This window comes from Brachyhypopomus gauderio, chromosome 1, assembly GCF_052324685.1.
Source record: "Brachyhypopomus gauderio isolate BG-103 chromosome 1, BGAUD_0.2, whole genome shotgun sequence".
Classification (NCBI taxonomy): Eukaryota; Metazoa; Chordata; class Actinopteri; order Gymnotiformes; family Hypopomidae; genus Brachyhypopomus; species Brachyhypopomus gauderio.
In genome coordinates, this window is record NC_135211.1 from 49,098,669 (window position 1) to 49,122,734 (window position 24,066).

General features: G+C 43.6%; 1 protein-coding gene across 1 annotated transcript; it reads right to left on the reverse strand.

Moving 5' to 3' along the window:
* Positions 1-1,055: 1,055 nt before the first annotated feature.
* Positions 1,056-24,027, reverse strand: LOC143509265 (putative pre-mRNA-splicing factor ATP-dependent RNA helicase DHX32). Its single transcript, XM_076997857.1, has 9 exons — positions 23,856-24,027; positions 19,888-20,028; positions 5,891-6,081; positions 5,344-5,549; positions 4,714-4,880; positions 2,247-2,437; positions 1,717-1,905; positions 1,353-1,363; positions 1,056-1,236 (listed from the first exon to the last, which is right to left on the reverse strand). The coding sequence occupies exons 1-9, from the start codon at positions 24,025-24,027 to the stop codon at positions 1,056-1,058; spliced, it is 1,449 nt and encodes a 482-aa protein (XP_076853972.1).
* Positions 24,028-24,066: the final 39 nt, after the last annotated feature.

Below are 24,066 nucleotides of genomic sequence, written 5' to 3' on the forward strand. Positions count from 1 at the left end.
GATTACGTCATTTTCGCGCGAACGCTCGCGACGCGTCAAGTATAAACCAGTCAGCTGTCAGAAACAGCTTTGATGTGTGGCTATATTATATACTATATGACCTAACAGAAGGATTGTCAAATGACGAAATTCAAATATTCAAATGACGTGCGCCGGGGTGGGGGGGGGGGGGGGGGGGCACATTAAACTTTCTTGTCCCAGGCCCTAGCAAGACTGTCAATGGGCCTGCATGCAACTCAAAGTGCTTTACTGTATAACTAAAAAGAAGCATTAAAGGAAGCAAAGATAAGACAAAAAGAAAATGTTAAAAGAAATTAAAGATGAAAATATTAAAATAATATAAAATGTAAAAAAGTAAAGTAAATAAGATAATAAAAAAGTAAAGTAAATAAGTGTGTGCTCGTCAGCCCACAGTTATGCGTCAAGCCCACCTGGTGCTTGACTCCCAGCCGAGGGTGAAACTCCCAATCACTCAGTTACCCTGCCTGGTAACCACCAATGGTGCCACCTGTGGCGGTGTGTTTGCCAAAGGCCTGGAGAGTGATAGAATATTGTGTGTATGCAGGCAGCAGTTAATCACTGTGGAGGTTGGAGCTTCATTAAGACCTCTCCTGGAGGGGATATGTCCTCCACACAGCCCTGATATATTAGCAGAATACCAGCTTACAATAAATATGTAGAAATATGTAGGCTGACAGATTGACAGAAATCTAGTTTAATCTATTTAAAGTATTTTGCTTTACCCAAACAAAAAATGGCAACCACAAAAAACCCTGAAAACCAGAGAATGCAGCCAGTACTACTATTATTTTCCCCATGTAACTAAAATATCCTAGTTTTTCTTCCTTCAAATACAACACTCCAAAACTTGTAGCTGCAGTTTTGGAACAACATGTGAAACAACATGCGAGTCTCTAGAGCTTCATGTGCATTCAAACTAGCGCGGCTACTGCAGTACAGCATTTAAATACCCGTTTCCTGTTCCTTAATTTGAGTCTCACTAATGCCTCTAGAAGTCCATTTACTTGTTAATGTCTTTATGTATTTTTCCATTGTCACTGTATGACACAGCGTTCATAAGGCTGTTCTTCATGGGTGGCGTTGTTCTGGATCTGGGGTTCCCTCTTGCCCTTGGGGGGTGCAGCTAAGCTGTGCTCTGTGATGTGCTGCAGTACCTCTTTACTCTCACTAGGGGGCAAGTTGTAGAAGAAGTATTGAGGAGCCATGCAGATGAACCTGTTCATATGAATAATAAACAGAAATGTGAATATTAGACACTTCAATATAAACACAAAGGAATGTGTCTACATATTTGACTACATTTCATTTGTCATTATCTCCAGTCTTCATACATTCCTGAACTCTAAAGGGTGTTGGAAGAATAAAATAACATGAAAAGTAATTTTAGAATCACATGCCATTCGAAAGTACATGCCATTTGAAAGTAAAGACATTAATTCAAGTTCAACCTCTAGCTCTAGCCTCTAAAGGTACAGAGGAATGGAACAAACGAACCAGAATAGAAAATTAGCTACATGACAAACAATGTCAGGGCAAAACTGGATTTGATGGGTTTGACTGTTCTGTGTAAAAACTCTCTAGCAGTAAAAACCTCACTGGCATATTAGCATTCATCAAATGCAAACTAAAGGATCATTACATTAATAATAGTTGTTGCATTAAACACCACGTTTAAAACTCATAAAAAAGACTTACTCGTGCTGAAATCTGGGTGACGGTTCTGATGCAGTTATTCTCTGACAGCGTGTGCTCATGGTATACAACCCACTCCGGAAGGTTCCGTTTGTGTGGCTCAGTCCCATAACACGAGAGAGGGTGGATCTGAGCCACGTGCTTGTGGGTAAGAATGAAGTAATTCCCTGATCCATCAATGTCCCTGGCCACCTGGGATATTGGAACAGGCACTTAGGGTCAAAGCTAAATTTAATGATTCCTGTGAGGTCTTTTAAGTTAGAAACCCATACAGCAAGCATTGGTTTGCATTATAAATATACACTACAAAGAGCATTTTGATGGGATATTAACAAATACTGGCTTGTGTGAGAAGAACTGTGCACAAATTTCGTTGTATTACATTGAAGATTTATTATGAGAAAACTTGACCAAAGAAGTTTCTCATCCAGACTGGAAACTGCCGTTCATACTGAGTCTAATGGCCTGAATGCTGAGTCTAATGGCCTGAATACTGAGTCTAATGGCCTGAATACTGAGTCTAATGGCTTTACCTGCATGAAGAAGCCTGCCAGTAGGACCTGCTTGGTGTTCAGTCTGTTGGTCTTGGAGCCGAACGCAGGTGAGGACACCTGGAGCTCTATCCGCCTCAGGATCTCAGTGAGCTCTGCACGAACAGCATCGGCTGTTTGCAGAGCAGCCAGACTCAGGTAATGATCAGCACACCATTGTGCTAAGCTGGAACCTGCGGTAAATCAACAGTTCCACAATAATTGAATTATTCTGTAATTAAATTATTCTGTAAATTATGCTGTCGCTTCCACTGCTCTGGAATATAGCAAAATAGTTAAGTGAATATGTGTGCTTTTTAAATGTATTTAACACTCTGCAATTCATTGATTTGTTGATTTTCTCAGAACATATACACTGCTCAAAAAAATAAAGGGAACAACTAAACAACAAAATATAACTCCAAGTCAACCACACTTCTGTGAAACCAACCTGTTCAGTTAGGAAGAAACACGGATTGTGAATCAATTTCACCTGCTGTTGTGCAAATGGAATAGGTAGAAATGAGAGGCAATTAGCAAGACCCCCCCTATAAAGGAGTGGTTCTGCAGGTGGGGACCACAGACCACTTCTCAGTACCTATGCTTTCTGGCTGATGTTTTGGTCACTTTTGAATGTTGGTGGTCCTTTCACACTCGTGGTAGCATGAGACGGACTCTACAACCCACACAAGTGGCTCAGGTAGTGCAGCTCATCCAGGATGGCACATCAATACGAGCTGTGGCAAGAAGGTTTGCTGTGTCTGTCAGCGTAGTGTCCAGAGGCTGGAGGCGCTACCAGGAGACAGGCCAGTACACCAGGAGACAGGCCTGTACACCAGGAGACGTGGAGGAGGCCGTAGGAGGGCAACAACCCAGCAGCAGGACCGCTACCTCCGCCTTTGTGCAAGAAGGAACAGGAGGAGCACTGCCAGAGCCCTGCAAAATGACCTCCAGCAGGCCACAAATGTGCATGTGTCTGCACAAACTCCATGAGGATGGTATGAGGGCCCGACGTCCACAGATGGGGGTTGTGCTCACAGCCCAACACCGTGCAGGACGCTTGGCATTTGCCAGAGAACACCAGGATTGGCAAATTCGCCACTGGAGCCTTGTGCTCTTCACAGATGAAAGCGGGTTCACACTGAGCACGTGACAGACGTGACAGAGTCTGGAGACGCCGTGGAAAGCGATCTGCTGCCTGAAACATCCTTCAGCATGACCGGTTTGGACCTGAATCCGATTAAGCACATCTGGGATATCATGCTCCATCCACCAACGTAACGTTGCACCACAGACTGTCCAGGAGTTGGCGGATGCTTTAGTCCAGGTCTGGGAGGAGATCCCTCAGGAGACCATCCGCCACCTCATCAGGAGCATGCCCAGGCGTTGTAGGGAGGTCATACAGGCACGTGGAGGCCACACACAATGTCTAGGAACTGACTGAACAACTGTCCCTCTTTGTCTGAAAACAACAACTTTGTCAAAAAACAACGTCCATAGGACGTCTGGTGATGGGTGGGGTAGGCTTACCTGTTCAGTTTCTTCATCTGGCTTTTTTCTTTTTTTGGCGAAGTATTTCAGCAAACTCATCTGAAAGAGGATGCGTTGACGTTAGGAATCGAAAACCCCGACATGAGTTAACCTCTTAAGCCCCAAGCCTATTTTTGCCAATTTCCATCTGAAATGACATACCCAAATATTAATGCTTTTTACTCAAATATTATAAACTGGAGAGTCAGCCGGTTTGAATGGTATATAATATGTCCACATTGTATAAAATATGTATTTATAAAAACCACAAATATAAAATATATGAATCATATTTTTAATAAAACATAATTTTCGCCGAATATGTTTCTTTTCTGAAAGGAAATACAGCTAAACTGATATAGCCCTTGAACAATGTTCAACAACTTGTTCACAAATATAAAAAAACATAATTTCAACGCCACATACCTCGGATTCAGTTGTCCAGTTTGATAGCCGGTGTCCTGTCGAGATGAGCTCCTTTTCGCTACTGATCAAATTCCAGTGTCAGAAACGAGAGAGGGCGGGGTAACGCTGATCAAGCGCGGGAAAGGCAGATGAATGCTTTGATGTGGCCAATTACACTATAAAAAGCCGGGCTCCGAATTTTCACGAAGGGTGGCGGAGAAGAACGAAGGCGTGGCGGACCGCCGCACTGAAATGAACGTGGCGGAAACCCTGATTTTCCCCATGTAGCTAAAATATCCTAGTTTTTCTTCCTTCAAATACAACACTCCAAAACTTGTAGCTGCAGTTTTGGAACAACATGTGAAACAACATGTGAGTCTCTAGAACTTCATGTGCATTCAAACTAGCACGGCTACTGCAGTACAGCATTTAAATACCCGTTTCCTGTTCCTTAATTTGAGTCTCACTAATGCCTCTAGAAGTCCATTTACTTGTTAATGTCTTTATGTATTTTTCCATCGTCACTGTATGACACAGCGTTCATAAGGCTGTTCTTCATGGGTGGTGTTGTTCTGGATCTGGGGTTCCCTCTTGCCCTTGGGGGGTGCAGCTAAGCTGTGCTCTGTGATGTGCTGCAGTACCTCTTTACTCTCACTAGGGGGCAAGTTGTAGAAGAAGTATTGAGGAGCCATGCAGATGAACCTGTTCATATGAATAATAAACAGAAATGTGAATATTAGACACTTCAATATAAACACAAAGGAATGTGTCTACATATTTGACTACATTTCATTTGTCATTATCTCCAGTCTTCATACATTCCTGAACTCTAAAGGGTGTTGGAAGAATAAAATAACATGAAAAGTAATTTTAGAATCACATGCCATTCGAAAGTACATGCCATTTGAAAGTAAAGACATTAATTCAAGTTCAACCTCTAGCTCTAGCCTCTAAAGGTACAGAGGAATGGAACAAACGAACCAGAATAGAAAATTAGCTACATGACAAACAATGTCAGGGCAAAACTGGATTTGATGGGTTTGACTGTTCTGTGTAAAAACTCTCTAGCAGTAAAAACCTCACTGGCATATTAGCATTCATCAAATGCAAACTAAAGGATCATTACATTAATAATAGTTGTTGCATTAAACACCACGTTTAAAACTCATAAAATAGACTTACTCGTGCTGAAATCTGGGTGACGGTTCTGATGCAGTTATTCTCTGACAGCGTGTGCTCATGGTATACAACCCACTCCGGAAGGTTCCATTTTTGTGGCTCAGTCCCATAACACGAGAGAGGGTGGATCTGAGCCACGTGCTTGTGGGTAAGAATGAAGTAATTCCCTGATCCATCAATGTCCCTGGCCACCTGGGATATTGGAACAGGCACTTAGGGTCAAAGCTAAATTTAATGATTCCTGTGAGGTCTTTTAAGTTAGAAACCCATACAGCAAGCATTGGTTTGCATTATAAATATACACTACAAAGAGCATTTTGATGGGATATTAACAAATACTGGCTTGTGTGAGAAGAACTGTGCACAAATTTCGTTGTATTACATTGAAGATTTATTATGAGAAAACTTGACCAAAGAAGTTTCTCATCCAGACTGGAAACTGCCGTTCATACTGAGTCTAATGGCCTGAATGCTGAGTCCAATGGCCTGAATACTGAGTCTAATGGCCTGAATACTGAGTCTAATGGCTTTACCTGCATGAAGAAGCCTGCCAGTAGGACCTGCTTGGTGTTCAGTCTGTTGGTCTTGGAGCCGAACGCAGGTGAGGACACCTGGAGCTCTATCCGCCTCAGGATCTCAGTGAGCTCTGCACGAACAGCATCGGCTGTTTGCAGAGCAGCCAGACTCAGGTAATGATCAGCACACCATTGTGCTAAGCTGGAACCTGCGGTAAATCAACAGTTCCACAATAATTGAATTATTCTGTAATTAAATTATTCTGTAAATTATGCTGTCGCTTCCACTGCTCTGGAATATAGCAAAATAGTTAAGTGAATATGTGTGCTTTTTAAATGTATTTAACACTCTGCAATTCATTGATTTGTTGATTTTCTCAGAACATATACACTGCTCAAAAAAATAAAGGGAACAACTAAACAACAAAATATAACTCCAAGTCAACCACACTTCTGTGAAACCAACCTGTTCAGTTAGGAAGAAACACGGATTGTGAATCAATTTCACCTGCTGTTGTGCAAATGGAATAGGTAGAAATGAGAGGCAATTAGCAAGACCCCCCCTATAAAGGAGTGGTTCTGCAGGTGGGGACCACAGACCACTTCTCAGTACCTATGCTTTCTGGCTGATGTTTTGGTCACTTTTGAATGTTGGTGGTCCTTTCACACTCGTGGTAGCATGAGACGGACTCTACAACTCACACAAGTGGCTCAGGTAGTGCAGCTCATCCAGGATGGCACATCAATACGAGCTGTGGCAAGAAGGTTTGCTGTGTCTGTCAGCTGTTGAGATTTACATTTTAATCCCTTCATATATTGTTTACATTACAGTATTGATCAAGCAGCTTATCATAATCCATATATAATTTGACCAGTCTTAAAGTATTAATTAAACTTCTAATATTAATCACTTTATGTTTTGCTTACAGTATAGTATTAATCAAATAGCTAATTATCAAGTGTGTCTGAGAAAAGGCCTGTATGCTCTGTCCCATATTCCAAATGCCTGTCGTTTTCTAAAAGAATAGGATGCTTAAGAAGAAGAATAAGAACGTATATCAGTTTGACAGGACCAGGAAGCGAAGGCCTCTCTCCCACTCTTAGTAAGGAAACATCTGTATGTTTAACGTATGTGATCTACGTGCAACTCCTATCTATGGAACCACTATATAGAACAGGACGAAAATGTGTCAGGCAGAGACCTGCGCACAGAGCCATAGGGTAGAGTAGATAGGCTTGTGTGTGTTCTCTCCAGAGCGCTCTGTATTTTTGTATACATTTAATAAAAGGATAAAGACAAGACTGGTAATGTTTTCTCTTGCAATCAACGAGCATGCTGTGCTAGGTGAAAGAGGATCAAAGCACGACAATTGGTGACGCCCGACGTGATTGCAGGATATTTTGGAACTTTTTTCTCATCTAATGACTGTCAGTTCATCCGTGCCGGCACAAGAACATTGGTAAGGCAGAGCCAGTTAAACACTAAATCTGCAAAATTGAATTGTAACCAAATTGTGGTGAACTGACAGTACTTGGATGATTCTAAATTAAATCCAGTCTTTTGTCTAAAAAGGTAAAAGTATATGGTTAAAAAGTTGTAACCAAGGAATAGGGTTTCAGTCCCTAAGGTAAAAAGGGTTTGAGTCCCTACCGGCTTAAGTTGCTTTATTTCCGTGGTTTGGCGAACCGAACCTTTCGTCTGACGAGACGATTGGGATACGCAGGGGTTCGAGTCCCCGCGAGCTAGGTTTTGAGTTGACCTTTGGACCGGAGGAATCCATAAATAGACTTAATTTGGACAAAGCAAAAAGCCGGACAAATAACCTGAATTGATTGAGGGTGGTAAAACCTCGTGGTGTCAGAACAGAACTCTTATTCTATATTTAAAACTTCAGGTGAGTATCTGTGTTTTTTTATCAACATGTGAGGAAATGCAGAAGTCATACAAAACAGTTTGACGTAGAATTAAATACTTTAGAGGAACAGATGAATATGACCAGTAAAGTGATTTATACTATTGAAGAAAATCATAAGAAGTGGCTGGCTGGTATGCGACATTAAAAAGTTTGGGTGACCAAGATAGGACCGTGCACTGTACACCCAGGTTTGGTTTTAATTAATTCTTTTAGTATTCATTAATTATTATTTCATGTTTTATATAAAAAAAATATATTTATATTGCCATTACTAAATATAACTAGTTGTTATCAATATTGAGCTGAAATAGGCATTGCAATGATCATGTAGTAAGTAAAAGATAACTGAATATGTTAAGTTTATGATTGGTAGGGGTGGGGCCTGTTTGAATCGGACCACTGCACAGTGCGCATGAAGAGTTGTTCTGGTTGTGCATATTGATTGAAGAACCTTTCGTTATCACCCCGCTGCAGCCCAAATGTATGAGTTTTGAAATGAGTGTTTCTTAAAATGAGTGTTTGCAATGTTGTCAGCTTTCAGTGTATGTAACTTATTTAGTTAACACAAATATATTCTTATCGGTTCATATAGCACTAGAGCAGGTGTCTGGCATTCATGATCATAGTTTAAGTATAACCGTAGCGTTGAAATATGTGTTCTGACGGTTCGGAGATTATGGCTAATTTCAACTATTAGTGTTGTATATTTTTATATTGAGGCGTCGGTCCAATGGGGGACAGCGCTGCTTCCCATGAGTCCTTGCGACTCCGGTATCGTTCTCTGTTAATGTGATGTCTATGCATCTAAGTTGATTGATTTGTGTACTTGATTATGTGCGTTGGTTTAAGTTTCCCTTCATCAGTTTATGTAGTTGTACTGTGTGAATTATTTCATGCCATGTTTGTGTAGTGTTGTCATGTTATTGCCATTCCCTCATGTTTCGTGTATAAATTAAGTCTATTTTATTCATATATTGTCATTGTTTGAGTGTCGTCTACGTTTCAGGCCTTCCCCTAGTCTGACTATACCTTTGAGGTTCACATATTGTGTTTGGTTAAGTGTTTTCATTCGTTGGTCTGGCGTTCGTATGAGTTCTTTTCGTCTACGTTGTAGTTTGTTTTGGTCTCAGACTACACCTTAGGGATCATAAATCAAGTCTGGTTGTCAATTAGTGCGTGGGTCGTTTATTGTGTTGATTAGTTGGGTTTGATATGCTGACGGTCTTTTATATTTTAATTGGTTGTTGGGTTTGTCCTGTTAAATGTTAGTGGTTTCTCTGTATCCCATCTATATATTGGCTGAGTCATCTGTTCAATTTCTTCCCTTCGTTGTTAAACAAATAGTATAGTCTGTTCTTTGTCTGAGGTGTTCTAGTTTTCTAGTTCTAGAATTGTAAGTGGGTGTTGAAATGAGGATTGTTTTTTGTAGATTGGTTTGTGTGTACGTTATGCCTTGGTTTTGTCCTTCCTCTGTATTTAGTAAAAGTAATCAATCTTAGTTGGACGTCTTGAGAAAAAGTGCCTCGCCGCGCGTGCACTTGTCGCGTGAGGACAGTGTGCTTAGACAAGCATTCCCGCCGCTCTAAAAGTTACATTTCATTCGTGTATTTGCATCCGCCTCCTAACCGAGAATCGTTACATCTTCGGAAAATAGACCGACTGGTTAAAAGTGCGCACGTTTAACTCGCAAAATTATCAAACGCGGAAGATCTAAAAAGATTTAGATCTGAGACACATAAACGTGCAGCAAAAGGAATTTGTTCAGGAATTAATGTAATAGTAGAAACTGTACTAATAGATAAAACCGACGTAGTTGAGTTTAAAAAGCGCGAGCCGCCCCTTGATACTAGATATTAATACTTAAGACTAGAAAAAGGGAACTCGTGCCGTGGGGTAAAAAGTGTTAACTGCGTTTTAGAAGGGACTTGGATGGAGTTAGTTATATATAGCACACACACGGGGGTAAGTGAAGAGACTGAAGATAATATGTCAGAGAGAGAAACAATGGGGGCAATGGTTTGAAGTCAGGAAGTGTTTCCCTAGCAGAGGAACTTATAGAAGCCAGAGAAGAATGACGTAATGTCACAGAACAGCTTCTCTCACTCCAGCATTTTGCACTAGAGTGTTCTGAGTTGATGAGTCTGTAGGCCCGTACCAGGGCACTAGATCTAGGAAAAGTGAATCAAAATTATAGGAAGTTTTAAACATGCCATTTGTGCACAGGCCCACTGGCCTTGGAGAATATCAGCCTCTGCCATTGACTGACGTCACTGCCCTGTCTGACCGACTCTCAGTGAGGGAGGAGGCAGTTGGCTAGTTAAACTGGACAAGCTGTCAGCAGGAAAGAGCTTGGCTCTGGGAGACTTAGAGGAGGGGTAATAATAATAATAAATAAACATAATAAAAATAAATACTTGAAATCGTTTACACTGCGGGCCCTGAATATATAATCCATGAAAGTAGTTTTTTGGATATTAATCAATGTTTCCATGTTTTTCTAATTTTTGGAATGGGTCTGTGTGTTGTCAGTTCAATATGAGGAACCTGATGCCAGTTAAAGTGACTAGGGAACAATTAATAATAATAATCTGTATTTGTATAGCACCTTTCATGCATACATGCAACTCTTAAGTGTTTTATAGAATAAATAAATAATAATAAAAAAAGAAATATTAAAAGGGAGTAAAGAGAAAAGACAAAAAGAAAATGTTAAAAGAAATTAAAGATAAAAAGGAATCAAACCTAATAAAATAATGTAATAAAGTGACAAATTATAAAATAATAGAAAATATTGCAATAAAGTAAATAAGATGGCAATTAGAACAGAGTTGGAGTTTCTTAATTAAAAGCAGATTTAAACAGGAAGGTTTTGAGACTCTTCTTGAAGCTGGGCAGAGATGAAATGTCTCTGAGCATGTTGTTGCACTACAACAGCCCTCAGAGCGGGGGTCCGCCCCAGAGACCTCAATATGTCCCCTAAGTGTATTATTTTATGCAGTAGTATCAACAGTTTGGGTCTAACCTAAATGTTAGAGGAAGGGGTTTTGGGAAGGGGCAAGGAAGGTCACAGTGATCCTGGCAACTTCGTTGTGGCAGGTGGGGTGGATGTTCTCTTTGTGTTCAGGAGAGTCATTGGGCGAAAGAGAGTCCCCACAGAACCGTAGGATGAAGGAGGGCCAGAGGTCAGAGGTCCAGCACCAAACCCTTCAGCAGCACCAGGGCAATGGCGGGGCCCTGATGAGAACTCGGACAGCAAAGCTACGGCAAACCCTATGTTGTCCCTCACTGGCGGTACTCAAAGACTATCATTTCTGGCTGGAGAATATCAAAGTCTGCACAGAACTGTTCTAATGACTGTACAATGCGGCAAGCAGGCCACTAAACACAGGTTCCTGAGATCAAAGACTTCACCTGTTAACCTGTGGAAGAGACATTGCAAATGCACTGTTCACAGACAGCAGACACCTGATGTCCACGGACTGGCCTCCACGGTTGCTATCTACAGGGGTTTCCTGAAGCCTCACTCATGAGCCGCGAGGGGCGTCCACTCCCAGTTCATTTCCTGGAAGCCGGATCACTTTGATTGAATGTCCTGCCACCCGACCCACTTCATGTTATATTGTTTTATGACACAGGAGGGGATCCAATTCATGGGGAGGAATTTGAGGAACAGCTACTGGGGCCTGGGGGTGCTGCAACCCCTGCAAAGCTGAGACATGCCCAGCAGTGCTGGTATATGATGGGAGATTCAGCCACTCCACACATCTCATTAGCTTCACACACGGGTCACATGGGAAAGGAGTAGGTAAGCATGATAAGGAGAGCCAGTACACTGAAAAATTTGGAGTATGGTTTACTAAAAAAAAAAAAAAAAAAAAAAAACTTAGGAAAGTTTTTCCACATAGAAACAGCAAGTAAATTTAACAAAGTATATATTTAAGTAATATTTACTCATAATTTCAGTGTATTTAACTACAAAATGTTTATTGTTTACTTTGCTAATTAGACTAAAATATACAAATGTATTTGAAGACAAACTATTATAAAGAAACACCAAGTATTGTATATAATTTCATGTGAGATTCTTAAGTCACCAGTCGGTAATATATTATTCTTTAAATAGTACTTAAATGAACTTAATTATATTTACAAAGTCAAAAATAATTTTTTACAGAGTACAGCAAGGCATTGGGTAACAACTAACTTTCTGAAGAGTGAGCTAATTTAAATCTTTTAATACCTAGTTTATTAAATTTATAGTATTTCGCCACTACAGAGAAAGACAATACATTAAACTAAAACAGGCATTGGCACAGGCCGTGGACTTGGCAGTTGCTGATTAAAACGTACCATTCTTAGAAGTTTCTGAAACACAGTCCTGAATGTGATTTCAGGAAAAGGGGGTGAGGAAGTCAACTTCCTGTTAGACTGCACACAGCATGAAGCAGAAGTCGCACACACACAGTTACAGGATATCAAAAGGGGGGCGAGCTGAGAGACACAGGCAAGCAGGTTGTGTCACAGGAGCCCATCAGATGGTTTGCAGGGCAGACGAGGAGTGATCTCTTCTACCACAGGGCCCAGAGCTACTTAAACTACAGGAAAAATCTACCCCAGAGAAAAAATTAAATAAATTAATTAATTAATGAAATAAAATAAAATGGCATTGTTGAACAAATATGGTAAGAGATAAGGAAGTCTGGGAAGGACCAAACGGGGTACAGAGTCAATTGATCAAACCAGTGTGAACTGAGGCACACAGGGTAGCACGTGGGTAAAAATAAATGAAGGAACATTTTAGTTACTGATGGCACCTATACTGACGTAATAGCAGACTGGACAGAGAAATGTGATATTTGCAATGTGCATAACAGCTGTCATGCTTTAAGACCAGGTCTAAGCAAGTTCCCTGGACCACAGGAGCTAAGATAAGATAGGATATGATAATTCTTTGTTAATCACTCAGTGAGGAAATTTGCATTGTTACAGCAGCAGGGAATAGTGTAAGGAAATACACATATGTAAGATTATATACATATGCAATGGATGTAGGAGAAGAAATTCTGATTGACTACATGGATATGTTAATACAAATACAGGACTAAGGTATTTGTTAGAGGTTGTGGATAAATTCTCAGGTTGGGTAGAAGCATTTCCACCAGGGCAGAGGACTCTAAGTCAGTCTGCAAAATGTTGATAAAATTACTGGATACTGCACCATTGTTTACTAAATTAAGTGTGCTCAGATAATGGGATGCACTTCACTAGCTAGGAGCTAAAATTTGTGGAACAAAATTTGGGTTTGAGACACAAATATGGGTTGGTTTATCATTCTCAATCTCAGGTTAAAGTGAAAATTATAAATGGTAAGTATAAAGGTAAAGGTATGTGCACAAATGTATTTGTATGGTTGGCCAGAAGATCTTCAGTGAATTTTGTTGCAGGATTCACTCCGTTTGAGCTCATGACAGTGAGAAGTTTTCGGGGGTCCCCCAATGCGCTTGCGAAACCGGACAGGTACACTCGGGGTCGTACAAAGAAGGTTACAATGTACTAAAAAGCAATTTGTGAAGCTTATTCTGTCCAGATACAAGGAGAGGAGTCAGAACCAACATCATGAGCAGACCTGCCCGTCACCAAATGGGTCCTGCTCAAGGTCATCAAAGGAAGTGGTCAGAGCCCAGGTGGACCTGTCCAGTCGAGGTCACTGAAGGGAACATCACACTTCGTCCTACTGAAGGGCAAAGGAGAAACGTGGTACAACCTCAGCCGGTGCTGAGCATCAGAACCAGCGCGCCGAGATACGGAGCTCTCAAGCAACGGGTCAGAATAATTTACCCGAGAGCAGAGGTACATCAGGAGGACAGTCTATCCTCACCTCCAACGCGGGCAGAAGAATAGATGACGCTGGCAGAGATGGAGTAAAAGTTTTGTGATGTATTTGGATTTTTAGTAATATTTTCTAATGTTGTTTTACAGGCCTTGTGTAACATTGTTTATTTGACTATATGTTTTTGTATTTTTATTGAAAGTAGTAGCAGTGTGATTGTTAGTATTTAACAGCATGATGGGTCACCAGGATCTTACAGGGGACTGCCCCCTGTCTATGTGGGTCTATGGTGGGTCAAAGCCAATATTGTTTTAACCCTGATGAGATCCAGGCGTGGTCTACATTCTTGGGGTCCAGCTGGGTGTGGGGGACCCATTGCAATTTTTGTTAAAATAATCAGCAGATTCAGCCCAATTGCAAGTAAAATAAACAATACATATGTTAAATTAGTTTGCTCTCTTATTTATTTATTAGTTACTTTTTTATTAAAATGTAACACAATAAGGAAATCAATCATAAATCATGCTGGCTGACAGGCTGGTCCTATGGCTAGCTGCTCACGGGCTGGTGCTAACGGAGCTGGCTGCTGCTCATCCTCCTTTTCATTATCAGTATCAGACTCTGATATTTCAGAAATGTGATCCTGAAATTTCCTCTTCTGAATCATCATCAAAATCCTCTGTCTCTTCCAATATCAGCTGGAAGGCAGTCTGAACTGAGAATCGCTTTGCCATCTTTTATAGCATTTTTAGCATTTTTAGCATCATGTCCCCATGATTGGGTGAAACACACACAAACACACACATACACACACACACACACACACATACACACACATACATACACACACATACAGGTCCAGAGAGGAGGGAGGGATAATGAGGGCTGAGAGAAAAGATGCTTCTTTCAGATCTCACCCCTTTGTCTCTATAGAGATTCTTCGTCCACTGTCTGACAATATGCAATCAACCCCTGATGTGACAACCATCAAAAGTGTTGATGGTTGCCCACCCTTGCATGCCAAACACCTCTGTCCTTTGTTTGTATATCCTTTAAAGTCATACAGACGACTATCAACTACCCAACCCAATGTTGATTGCCCACTTTGACTAGCCCAGGGCCCAGTGGACCCTGGACCCTGTATGTAATACAAATGTGAAGGGGGGGGTACGGGGGGGTGGTCATTGAAAATATTTTCTGACTTATGTTGCTCACGGAAAATGAGCCAAGGACCAATGAATCTCAGTTTGAAAAAAAAAAAATTGTAGAATTTTTTTAAGCTGATTTTTTCAAAATGGGTCCCACAGACCCTTGGACCATATAAGGGTTAATGGAAACTGCATAATTTGAGTTTGCTTGGAGAGTTTCACATAAAGCTTCAGGCGTTGACAATCCTACTACTGGCCGGCTGGAACGGTCATTTAGCAAGTATAAAGTTCAAGGGTTAGCATTATTTTCTCAGAGAGACGCACATCCTACCAAAAAACTAGTTTCTAATTGGGATGTTTCATCTGTAGTACTAGCACATCCCCAGCACAGGTCGCGTGCCGTATATCTAGTAATAGGAGTAATAATAATAATAATACATTTTATTTAACGGCGCCTTTCTGGCACTCAAGGTCACCTTACATGAAGCAAAAAAAAACAGAAATAATAGAGTAAAAGCGGCAGATAATAAAATAAAATAAGATATAACAATAAAAATGAATAAATGAATGAACAGACCATAGAGATCAGCAGTTATAAGCAGATTTAAAAAGATGAGTTTTGAGACCTGACTTAAAATGTATGATTGATTGAGAGTTTCTCAAGTCTGGGGGAAGAGCATTCCACAATCTAGGGGCGGAGCTACTGAACGCCCGACCGCCCATGGTGCTGAGGTGTGTAATGGGGACAGACAGGTGTGTAGAAGCAGACGATCTTAGTGATCGAGAGTGAGAGGTGATGTTAATAAGGTCTAATATATATGGAGGTGCGAGAATTATGAATTGCTTTGAAAGTGAGGAGAAGGATTTTGTATTGTATGCGTTGTGTAACTGGGAGCCAGTGTAGCTGGTGCAGAACAGGAGTGATGTGATGGAAGGATGGTGTTCTTGAAACTACTTTCTCCAGTATTTTTGACAGAAATGGCAGATTGGAGATAGGGCGTAAGTTATTAAAATCAGTCGGATCAGCACCAGGTTTTTTCAAAATCGGGGTAATAGCTGCAGTTTTAAAAGCTGTTGGTACAATCCCAGTCGTGAGAGAGGAGGGAATGATAGCAGTAATAAGAGGAAGTAATGAAGGAAGACAGGGTTTAACCAGTGTTGTGGGAAGAGGGTCCAGTGTGCAGGTGGATTGCTTAGCTTTAGAGATGAGATTAGAGAGTTCCGAAATAGAAGGAAGAGAGAAAGATGACAAATGAGTTGGAGAAAGAGAGGAGTCGGACACTAATCTAGGAAATGTAGGAGACGGTTGGGGAGAGTTGGGTGGTTCAAGAACAGTTACAGTTACCGGCTGAGCTCTAAAAGATTTATAGATAGTCTCTATTTTCTCATTGAAAAATGACATTAGAGAATTACACAAGGTGGTAGTACAGAGATGCGGTGGAATGGAGTCCGGGCCTTGAACAGTTTTGTTATAAAGTGCATACAGTGATCTAGTGTCACCTTTCATAGAAACAATTAAACCATTATAGTAGTCAGATTTAGCTCAAGATAAAGAATCCTTATAATGAATCATGTGGTCCTTGTACATGTCCCTGTGAATGGACAAACCAGTTTTGCGACACAATCGCTCGAGTTGTCGCCCTTTGGCCTTTAAGAGCCGAAGCTCAGATGTGTACCAGGGGGCAGTACGTGAGAAGTGGACCATATGGGATTTTAACGGGGCAAGAGTGTCAAGACTGGCTTGGAGACCAGTATTATATAAAGACACTAGTTCATAGGAGTGGGCCAATCGGGCTCAGACACCTCAGGCCTTATTAAGACCTGTCCCAACACCGGGACCAACACTCGCAGCTAATACATCAGAAATTATATAAGGCATCCGATCACATTATACTAAATGGAACCGACAGCAGATAATTGAATTAACTACAGGGTATGCAGGAGACAATATTTGGTTACTGACTGGTTGGAAGGACAATTTGGAAAATATAAAGGTCTTATTATGTCTGTGTTAACTTCTGTGGGTATATTTTAGGCTATTATGATTACATGTGGATGTTGGTATATTCCAATGTAGAAGAAGCTTAGTGGGAAGCTTAATCAGCAGTAAGATTGAGAAGGAGGATCCACAAAGATGATTGGGTATGATGTCATTGTTGGAGTCAGAAGATGAGAAGGTAGTTTTGGATTAACCTAAAGTTTGATCTATTTAGAGATCAAAAAGGGGGAATTGTTGAGATTTACATTTTAATCCCTTCATATATTGTTTACATTACAGTATTGATCAAGCAGCTTATCATAATCCATATATAATTTGACCAGTCTTAAAGTATTAATTAAACTTCTAATATTAATCACTTTATGTTTTGCTTACAGTATAGTATTAATCAAATAGCTAATTATCAAGTGTGTCTGAGAAAAGGCCTGTATGCTCTGTCCCATATTCCAAATGCCTGTCGTTTTCTAAAAGAACAGGATGCTTAAGAAGAAGAATAAGAACGTATATCAGTTTGACAGGACCAGGAAGCGAAGGCCTCTCTCCCACTCTTAGTAAGGAAACATCTGTATGTTTAACGTATGTGATCTACGTGCAACTCCTATCTATGGAACCACTATTAAGTCTGTGAAAATCATAATTGGCAAAAGTCATTGTAAGATTTAGGCAAAAAACAAGATGAGCTCAGCGGATTGTGAATGTCTTAGACAATCAGCCTTTGTCTAACAGGCTAGGTTAGGGAAAGTCCAAAAGAAACGGGGGGGCTTATACCCAGGCCACACTATATAGAACAGGACGAAAATGTGTCAGGCAGAGACCTGCGCACAGAGCCATAGGGTAGAGTAGATAGGCTTGTGTGTGTTCTCTCCAGAGCGCTCTGTATTTTTGTATACATTTAATAAAAGGATAAAGACAAGACTGGTAATGTTTTCTCTTGCAATCAACGAGCATGCTGTGCTAGGTGAAAGAGGATCAAAGCACGACACAGCGTAGTGTCCAGAGGCTGGAGGCACTACCAGGAGACAGGCCAGTACACCAGGAGACAGGCCAGTACACCAGGAGACGTGGAGGAGGCCGTAGGAGGGCAACAACCCAGCAGCAGGACCGCTACCTCCGCCTTTGTGCAAGAAGGAACAGGAGGAGCACTGCCAGAGCCCTGCAAAATGACCTCCAGCAGGCCACAAATGTGCATGTGTCTGCACAAACTCCATGAGGATGGTATGAGGGCCCGACGTCCACAGATGGGGGTTGTGCTCACAGCCCAACACCGTGCAGGACGCTTGGCATTTGCCAGAGAACACCAGGATTGGCAAATTCGCCACTGGTGCCTTGTGCTCTTCACAGATGAAAGCGGGTTCACACTGAGCACGTGACAGACGTGACAGAGTCTGGAGACGCCGTGGAAAGCGATCTGCTGCCTGAAACATCCTTCAGCATGACCGGTTTGGACCTGAATCCGATTAAGCACATCTGGGATATCATGCTCCATCCACCAACGTAACGTTGCACCACAGACTGTCCAGGAGTTGGCGGATGCTTTAGTCCAGGTCTGGGAGCAGATCCCTCAGGAGACCATCCGCCACCTCATCAGGAGCATGCCCAGGCGTTGTAGGGAGGTCATACAGGCACGTGGAGGCCACACACAATACTGAGCCTCATTTTGACTTGTTTTAAGGACATTACATCAAAGTTGGATCAGCCTGTAGTGTGTTTTTTCCACTTTAATTTTGTGTGTGGCTCCAAATCCAGGCCTCCATTGGTTAATAAACTTGATTTCCATTGATGATTTTTGTGTGATTTTGTTGTCAGCACATTCAACTTTGTACAGAACAAAGTATTCAATGAGAATATTTCATTCATTCAGATCTAGGATGTGTTATTTGGATGTGTTCCCTTTATTTTAAGAAAATAAGACAATTAATATCATAAGACATATTTTTTGTTGCAATGGTCAATGTATGTTCATTATGATTTGGTCTGTTTTCTTTGTAGTTTGAAGTTTCAGGTTGCTTTGTCAGGACAAACTGCTCCAGTTTTTGAATGGTTTAAAAATAGAGAATTGTAGTAGCACAACACACTTGCTTGCGGTATGTTTTAGTTATTAGTGCTAGTCAGCTTGGTCAACAATCAGCAACATAAGATGCATCAGTATTGGTTATGGAAGAAACTAAGAAAAATCTAAAATTACTATTAAGAAACTAAACTTTGTGCAAATTATAGATACAAGAAACACATCATCAAATTTGGCCAGAACTGATATGGTATGATGACACAACATTCAAAGTGACCCTTATGTGAACCGACTTCACATTTATCATCTATAATATGAGCTGTCACACCAAGATAATTCTTGTTGCTAATAGAGGTCCAACCTCCGCGAACGGCGGAAACATTCATACTTGCCGCGTCTTACTTAAGCCTTCGACCACAGAGAGCGGTCTACAGTCCACAGCAATCCATCTCGCCAGTGAATTGGTCAATTTTGTTTCTTAATTTGAACCCCGACATGTGGTCGAGTGTTGACTGGCGACACTGTTTGCTCATACAAGGAATACATTTAGCAGCTAAGTTATCATTACTGACCTGCGCGTTAGCCCCAACATGTTTTGCGTTGAGGTGGTAACGAAGGGTGGAAGTGCTCCTGTGATAAGCGAACTCCTTCCTACATAAAGTGTAAATAACACTATTTGTGTTTGTACTTCCATCTGGATGTTTCTTATATTTAAATTTCCCATCCACCAGCGTAGCCTCTTCAGTCATCTCCATCATGCTCATCTTATTGTGCGTTCATATAATCTGTATGTCAGGAACTCGTGCACTGAGAAACATTCCATGGTGCAAAAGTGTCTCATGCGTTAAATGTGTTAAAATGCATAAATTTTTTTAGTTTGTTAGTTTTCCTGTAATTAATTTATCGAAAATAACGCGTTAAAGTCCCACCACTACAATTGATATAATAAATGTTTGGGGTGCTTAGAACGTTCAATAAACACACTGAAAGAGTCAAATATAAAATAGGTCTTAGTAAATGGAAGTGAATATGTTTAGTAACAATACACATTTAGTTCACATTCTGGGTTTGATATGTTAATGAGTCTGGTGTGTTTAATTCTCACGTGACTCACGTGAGCTGTGCTGGCTGTGTTTGTAGGCGTTGTACACATTGATAAGGGTGAAGTGGTCTCCGTCAGCATGGTGGAAGCTGTGATGACATGCTAAAGCCTTCTGCTTAAACTCCACAGGAGGGGCCAGGAAGCAAGATGGAGCTGCAAGAGGATAGGACACTTCATAAACCATGGATTCAGTCAATTCAGTCAGTTTAATTTATCATGTCTGCAACACTGACATGAGCTACATAGAGTGAGAAGTATCTGGATGAAACAGTTTATACAGCAGGGTGAAAAATGTGTCTTTTTATCATGAACCAACATGTTCAATAAGGTGTCAAAATGCCGGTCCTAATGAAGGTAACCTCAATGTTCATATCTGGCAGCCCTACTACCGCTCCACAGAATAGAATGTATGTTATAGCAAAATGTGATTTAAGTTTTCCGTATTTGGCAGATGCTTTTTTCAGAGCAACTGACATGAATTACATATATCAGTACAAACATACGCTGTATATCTCTAGGAATAAAACCCCTGACATTGCTAGGTGTTGTCCTAGCTTGCCCTACCTGTACTACCTGTTGAGGTGTGAGTCTAGTTTAAACAGATGCTGACACAACCAAACACGAAAACTAAACAGTACCAGGATCTTTTCTCCTAACTAAACAGATGAATTATGTCACGTATGGCTACGCCCCCTCTCCCCGCTGTCACTCCAACGTCTCTGTTCCTCGTGGTTTTGTTATTCTCTGCCTGTTTATCCCGCCCAGCTCGTTGTCTCTGATTCCTCGTTTGTTACCACGCCCCTGTCATCATTGTTTGCACCTGATCCATGTTGGTGTTCTGTGTATATATAGTCCCTGAGTGTCCCTTGTCCCTTGTCGGTTGTTTTGGATGTTTGGTTGTTCTCTCCCTCGCGCTGTTGCATTCGTGTGCCCTGTTCCCGGTGTTTTGCTCTCTGTTGGTTAGTTCTGTGTTCAGTGTTATTTCAGCCTGGTTTTGTTTCGTGTCTGTCTTTATCATGCCCCTGTACCTGTCTCATCTGGATGGCTCTCCCGTTGTGACCCCTGCCTGTGACTTCGACTACGATTATGGAATGCCCTGTAATAAATCTCGCTCTTCTCAGCGTTTGTGTCCGCCTCCCTGTTCTGCCCAGCGCAGATCGTTACATAACAACCGACCATACCAGGACACAGCGAGAGAGCGAGACTCTGGTAAGTTCAATCGCTGTAATGAGATGTTGGCTGGTTTAATTCGGTTTGACTCTCCGGTATTACAGCGTGAACAAACCAGAGACAGGAATTCCCCTTGCGCTGTGGGTACAGGGGAGTCTCGTCGCTGTAAAAACAAAGCGAAATCACTTTCGGTTTCTAGCTTTAGCGACGAACTCCCTGATAAGCGCTACGTGTCTGCCCGACTCGACACACGCTACAGGGAGGAGCAGCCTGTAGCGCGAGACTCGGGCAGACGGAATGGATGTGCAGACGAGCGTTGGCTTGGCTCTCGGTTGGCTTTCAAAAGCCATTGTGAGCTCCCGATACCTCCGACGAGGCGGAGTCACAATGAAAGCCACCGAGAAGCAGTTGTGTCTGTATGTTCTTCCAGGCGCAGACCAGACCGGGGAAGGAGGAAGACCACGCCTCCGACTCAGAGCCCCGTCGCCACAGCGCATGCAGAAGTCGCCTTCCATGAGGAGCACCTCCCTCCTCTGATCCTGCCAGCTTCTCACCTTAAGACGGCAAAGAATTTTTTGGGGGGGAGTAGTGGACACTCACGGCAAGAGTGGCCGACTCCGCCCCCCGGTGACGTCAGTGCGGCGACTCCGCCCCCCGGTGATGTCAGTGCGGCGGCTCCGCCCCCCGAGGACGTCAGTGCGGCGACTCCGCCCCCCGAGGACGTCAGTGCGGCGACTCCGCCCCCCGAGGACGTCAGTGCGGCGACTCCGCCCCCCGAGGACGTCAGTGCGGCGACTCCGCCCCCCGAGGACGTCAGTGCGGCGACTCCGCCCCCCGGTGACGTCAGTGCGGCGACTCCGCCCCCCGGTGACGTCAGTGCGGCGACTCCGCCCCCCGGTGACGTCAGTGCGGCGACTCCGCCCCCCGAGGACGTCAGCCCGGCGGTTCCGCCCCCCGAGGACGTCTCGTCCACGCCGGTTCCTGTACCCACGACCCGGAGGAGGTTGTCCGCGCCGGTTCCTGTACCCGCGACCCGGAGGAAGTGGTCCACACCGGCCGCTGTTCCCACTGCCTGCCTGCCGGCTCCTGTTCCCGCTGCCTGCCTGCCGGCTCCTGTTCCCGCTGCCCGCCTGCCGGCTCCTGTTCCCGCTGCCCGCCTGCCGGCTCCTGTTCCCGCTGCCCGCCTGCCGGCTCCTGTTCCCGCTGCCTGCCTGCCGGCTCCTGTTCCCGCTGCCCGCCTGCCGGCTCCTGTTCCCGCTGCCCGCCTGCCGGCTCCTGTTCCCGCTGCCCGCCTGCCGGCTCCTGTTCCCGCTACCCGCCTGCCGGCTCCTGTTCCCGCTGCCCGCCTGCCGGCTCCTGTTCCCGCTGCCCGCCTGCGGACCCCGCCGGTTCCCGCTGCCCGCCTGCGGACCCCGCCGGTTCCCGCTGCCCGCCAGCGGACCCCGCCGGTTCCCGCTGCCCGCCAGCGGACCCCGCCGGTTCCCGCTGCCCGCCAGCGGACCCCGCCTGTCCCCGCTGCCCGCCAGCGGACCCCGCCTGTTGCCCTTGGGACTGTGCTGCCCCCTGTTGGGCATGGACTTTGTGTTCCCCCTGCTCCGCCATGTGCCTCCTATGTTCCGTTGCCCGTGTTCCCCTTGCTCCCTGGTCCCATCCCTGGTTTTGTTTTGGTCCCTGTCCCCGTGGTTGTGTCTGTTCGTGTCCATGTTCCTGTTCCTGTGTCTGTTTCCTGTGGTGTCATCCCTGTCCCTGTCCCCATGTCTGTTCCCCAAGTTGTCACCCACCTTGTGCCAGTGCCTGTCTCTGTTGTTCATGGTGTCTTTGCCTCTGTGTTTGCCTCCGCCCTGTCCCCTGGCCCCACTCCTGTGTCTGTTCCCAGTCCTGTCCCGTCCAGCCCTGATCCCGTGCCTCGCCCAGTCCCTGCCTGTGTTGCCATGCCCCGGCCCAGCTCCTGGCCAGTCTCTGTTTCCCCTGTCTCTGTCCTGCCTCAGGCTCCTTGTCCTGCCTTGCCCAGTCTTGTCTGTCCCGTGGCGTCCTGTCCCGTGTCCCCTGTCCCTCGCCGTGTACCGTGGTTCCCCGTCCTGTCCGAGTCTGGTTCCTGTCCTGTCTGCCCTTGCGTGCCCCGGAGTGGCACGCTTTGAGGGGGGGTACTGTCACGTATGGCTACGCCCCCTCTCCCCGCTGTCACTCCAACGTCTCTGTTCCTCGTGGTTTTGTTATTCTCTGCCTGTTTATCCCGCCCAGCTCGTTGTCTCTGATTCCTCGTTTGTTACCACGCCCCTGTCATCATTGTTTGCACCTGATCCATGTTGGTGTTCTGTGTATATATAGTCCCTGAGTGTCCCTTGTCCCTTGTCGGTTGTTTTGGATGTTTGGTTGTTCTCTCCCTCGCGCTGTTGCATTCGTGTGCCCTGTTCCCGGTGTTTTGCTCTCTGTTGGTTAGTTCTGTGTTCAGTGTTATTTCAGCCTGGTTTTGTTTCGTGTCTGTCTTTATCATGCCCCTGTACCTGTCTCATCTGGATGGCTCTCCCGTTGTGACCCCTGCCTGTGACTTCGACTACGATTATGGAATGCCCTGTAATAAATCTCGCTCTTCTCAGCGTTTGTGTCCGCCTCCCTGTTCTGCCCAGCGCAGATCGTTACAAATTAGTTTCACTATAATGAAAGATGTAGTCACTGATATGCAGATGTATAGAAAAACAAAACAATAATAAGGTGGTTTGTCAAAATGGTTCATGTATGGATGGATAGACAGTGGGGTGAAAATACATGGCTTACACATTATTCTTGCCTGTTAGAATGAATGACATTACCTGTTAACATGGCAGCAATGGTTAGCACCTCACTCACACAGTCAAACTCTGCCAGCAGACTCTTAGCCATCTGCGGTTCCAGAGGCAACTCAGACATAATCACTGCAATCTCAGACAGGTTCCCATCATTATCCAGAGCCGTTAGATAGTCCAGCTCTTCTAAAGCCTGCATGAGGCGGGAGACACAAACAATAACTCGCCATCAGTTAGA

Bases quoted from the DNA above. Each gene is read 5' to 3' on its own strand.
- LOC143509265 (XM_076997857.1), bottom strand. From the start codon at position 24,027: ATGCAGGCTTTAGAAGAGCTGGACTATCTAACGGCTCTGGATAATGAT. The intron at 6,082-19,887 runs GTGAGTCACGTG...GATTTACCGCAG, and splicing joins ACACAGCCAGCACAGCTCAC to GTTCCAGCTTAGCACAATGG. The intron at 5,550-5,890 runs GTAAAGCCATTA...CCAATATCCCAG, and splicing joins TGGCAGGCTTCTTCATGCAG to GTGGCCAGGGACATTGATGG.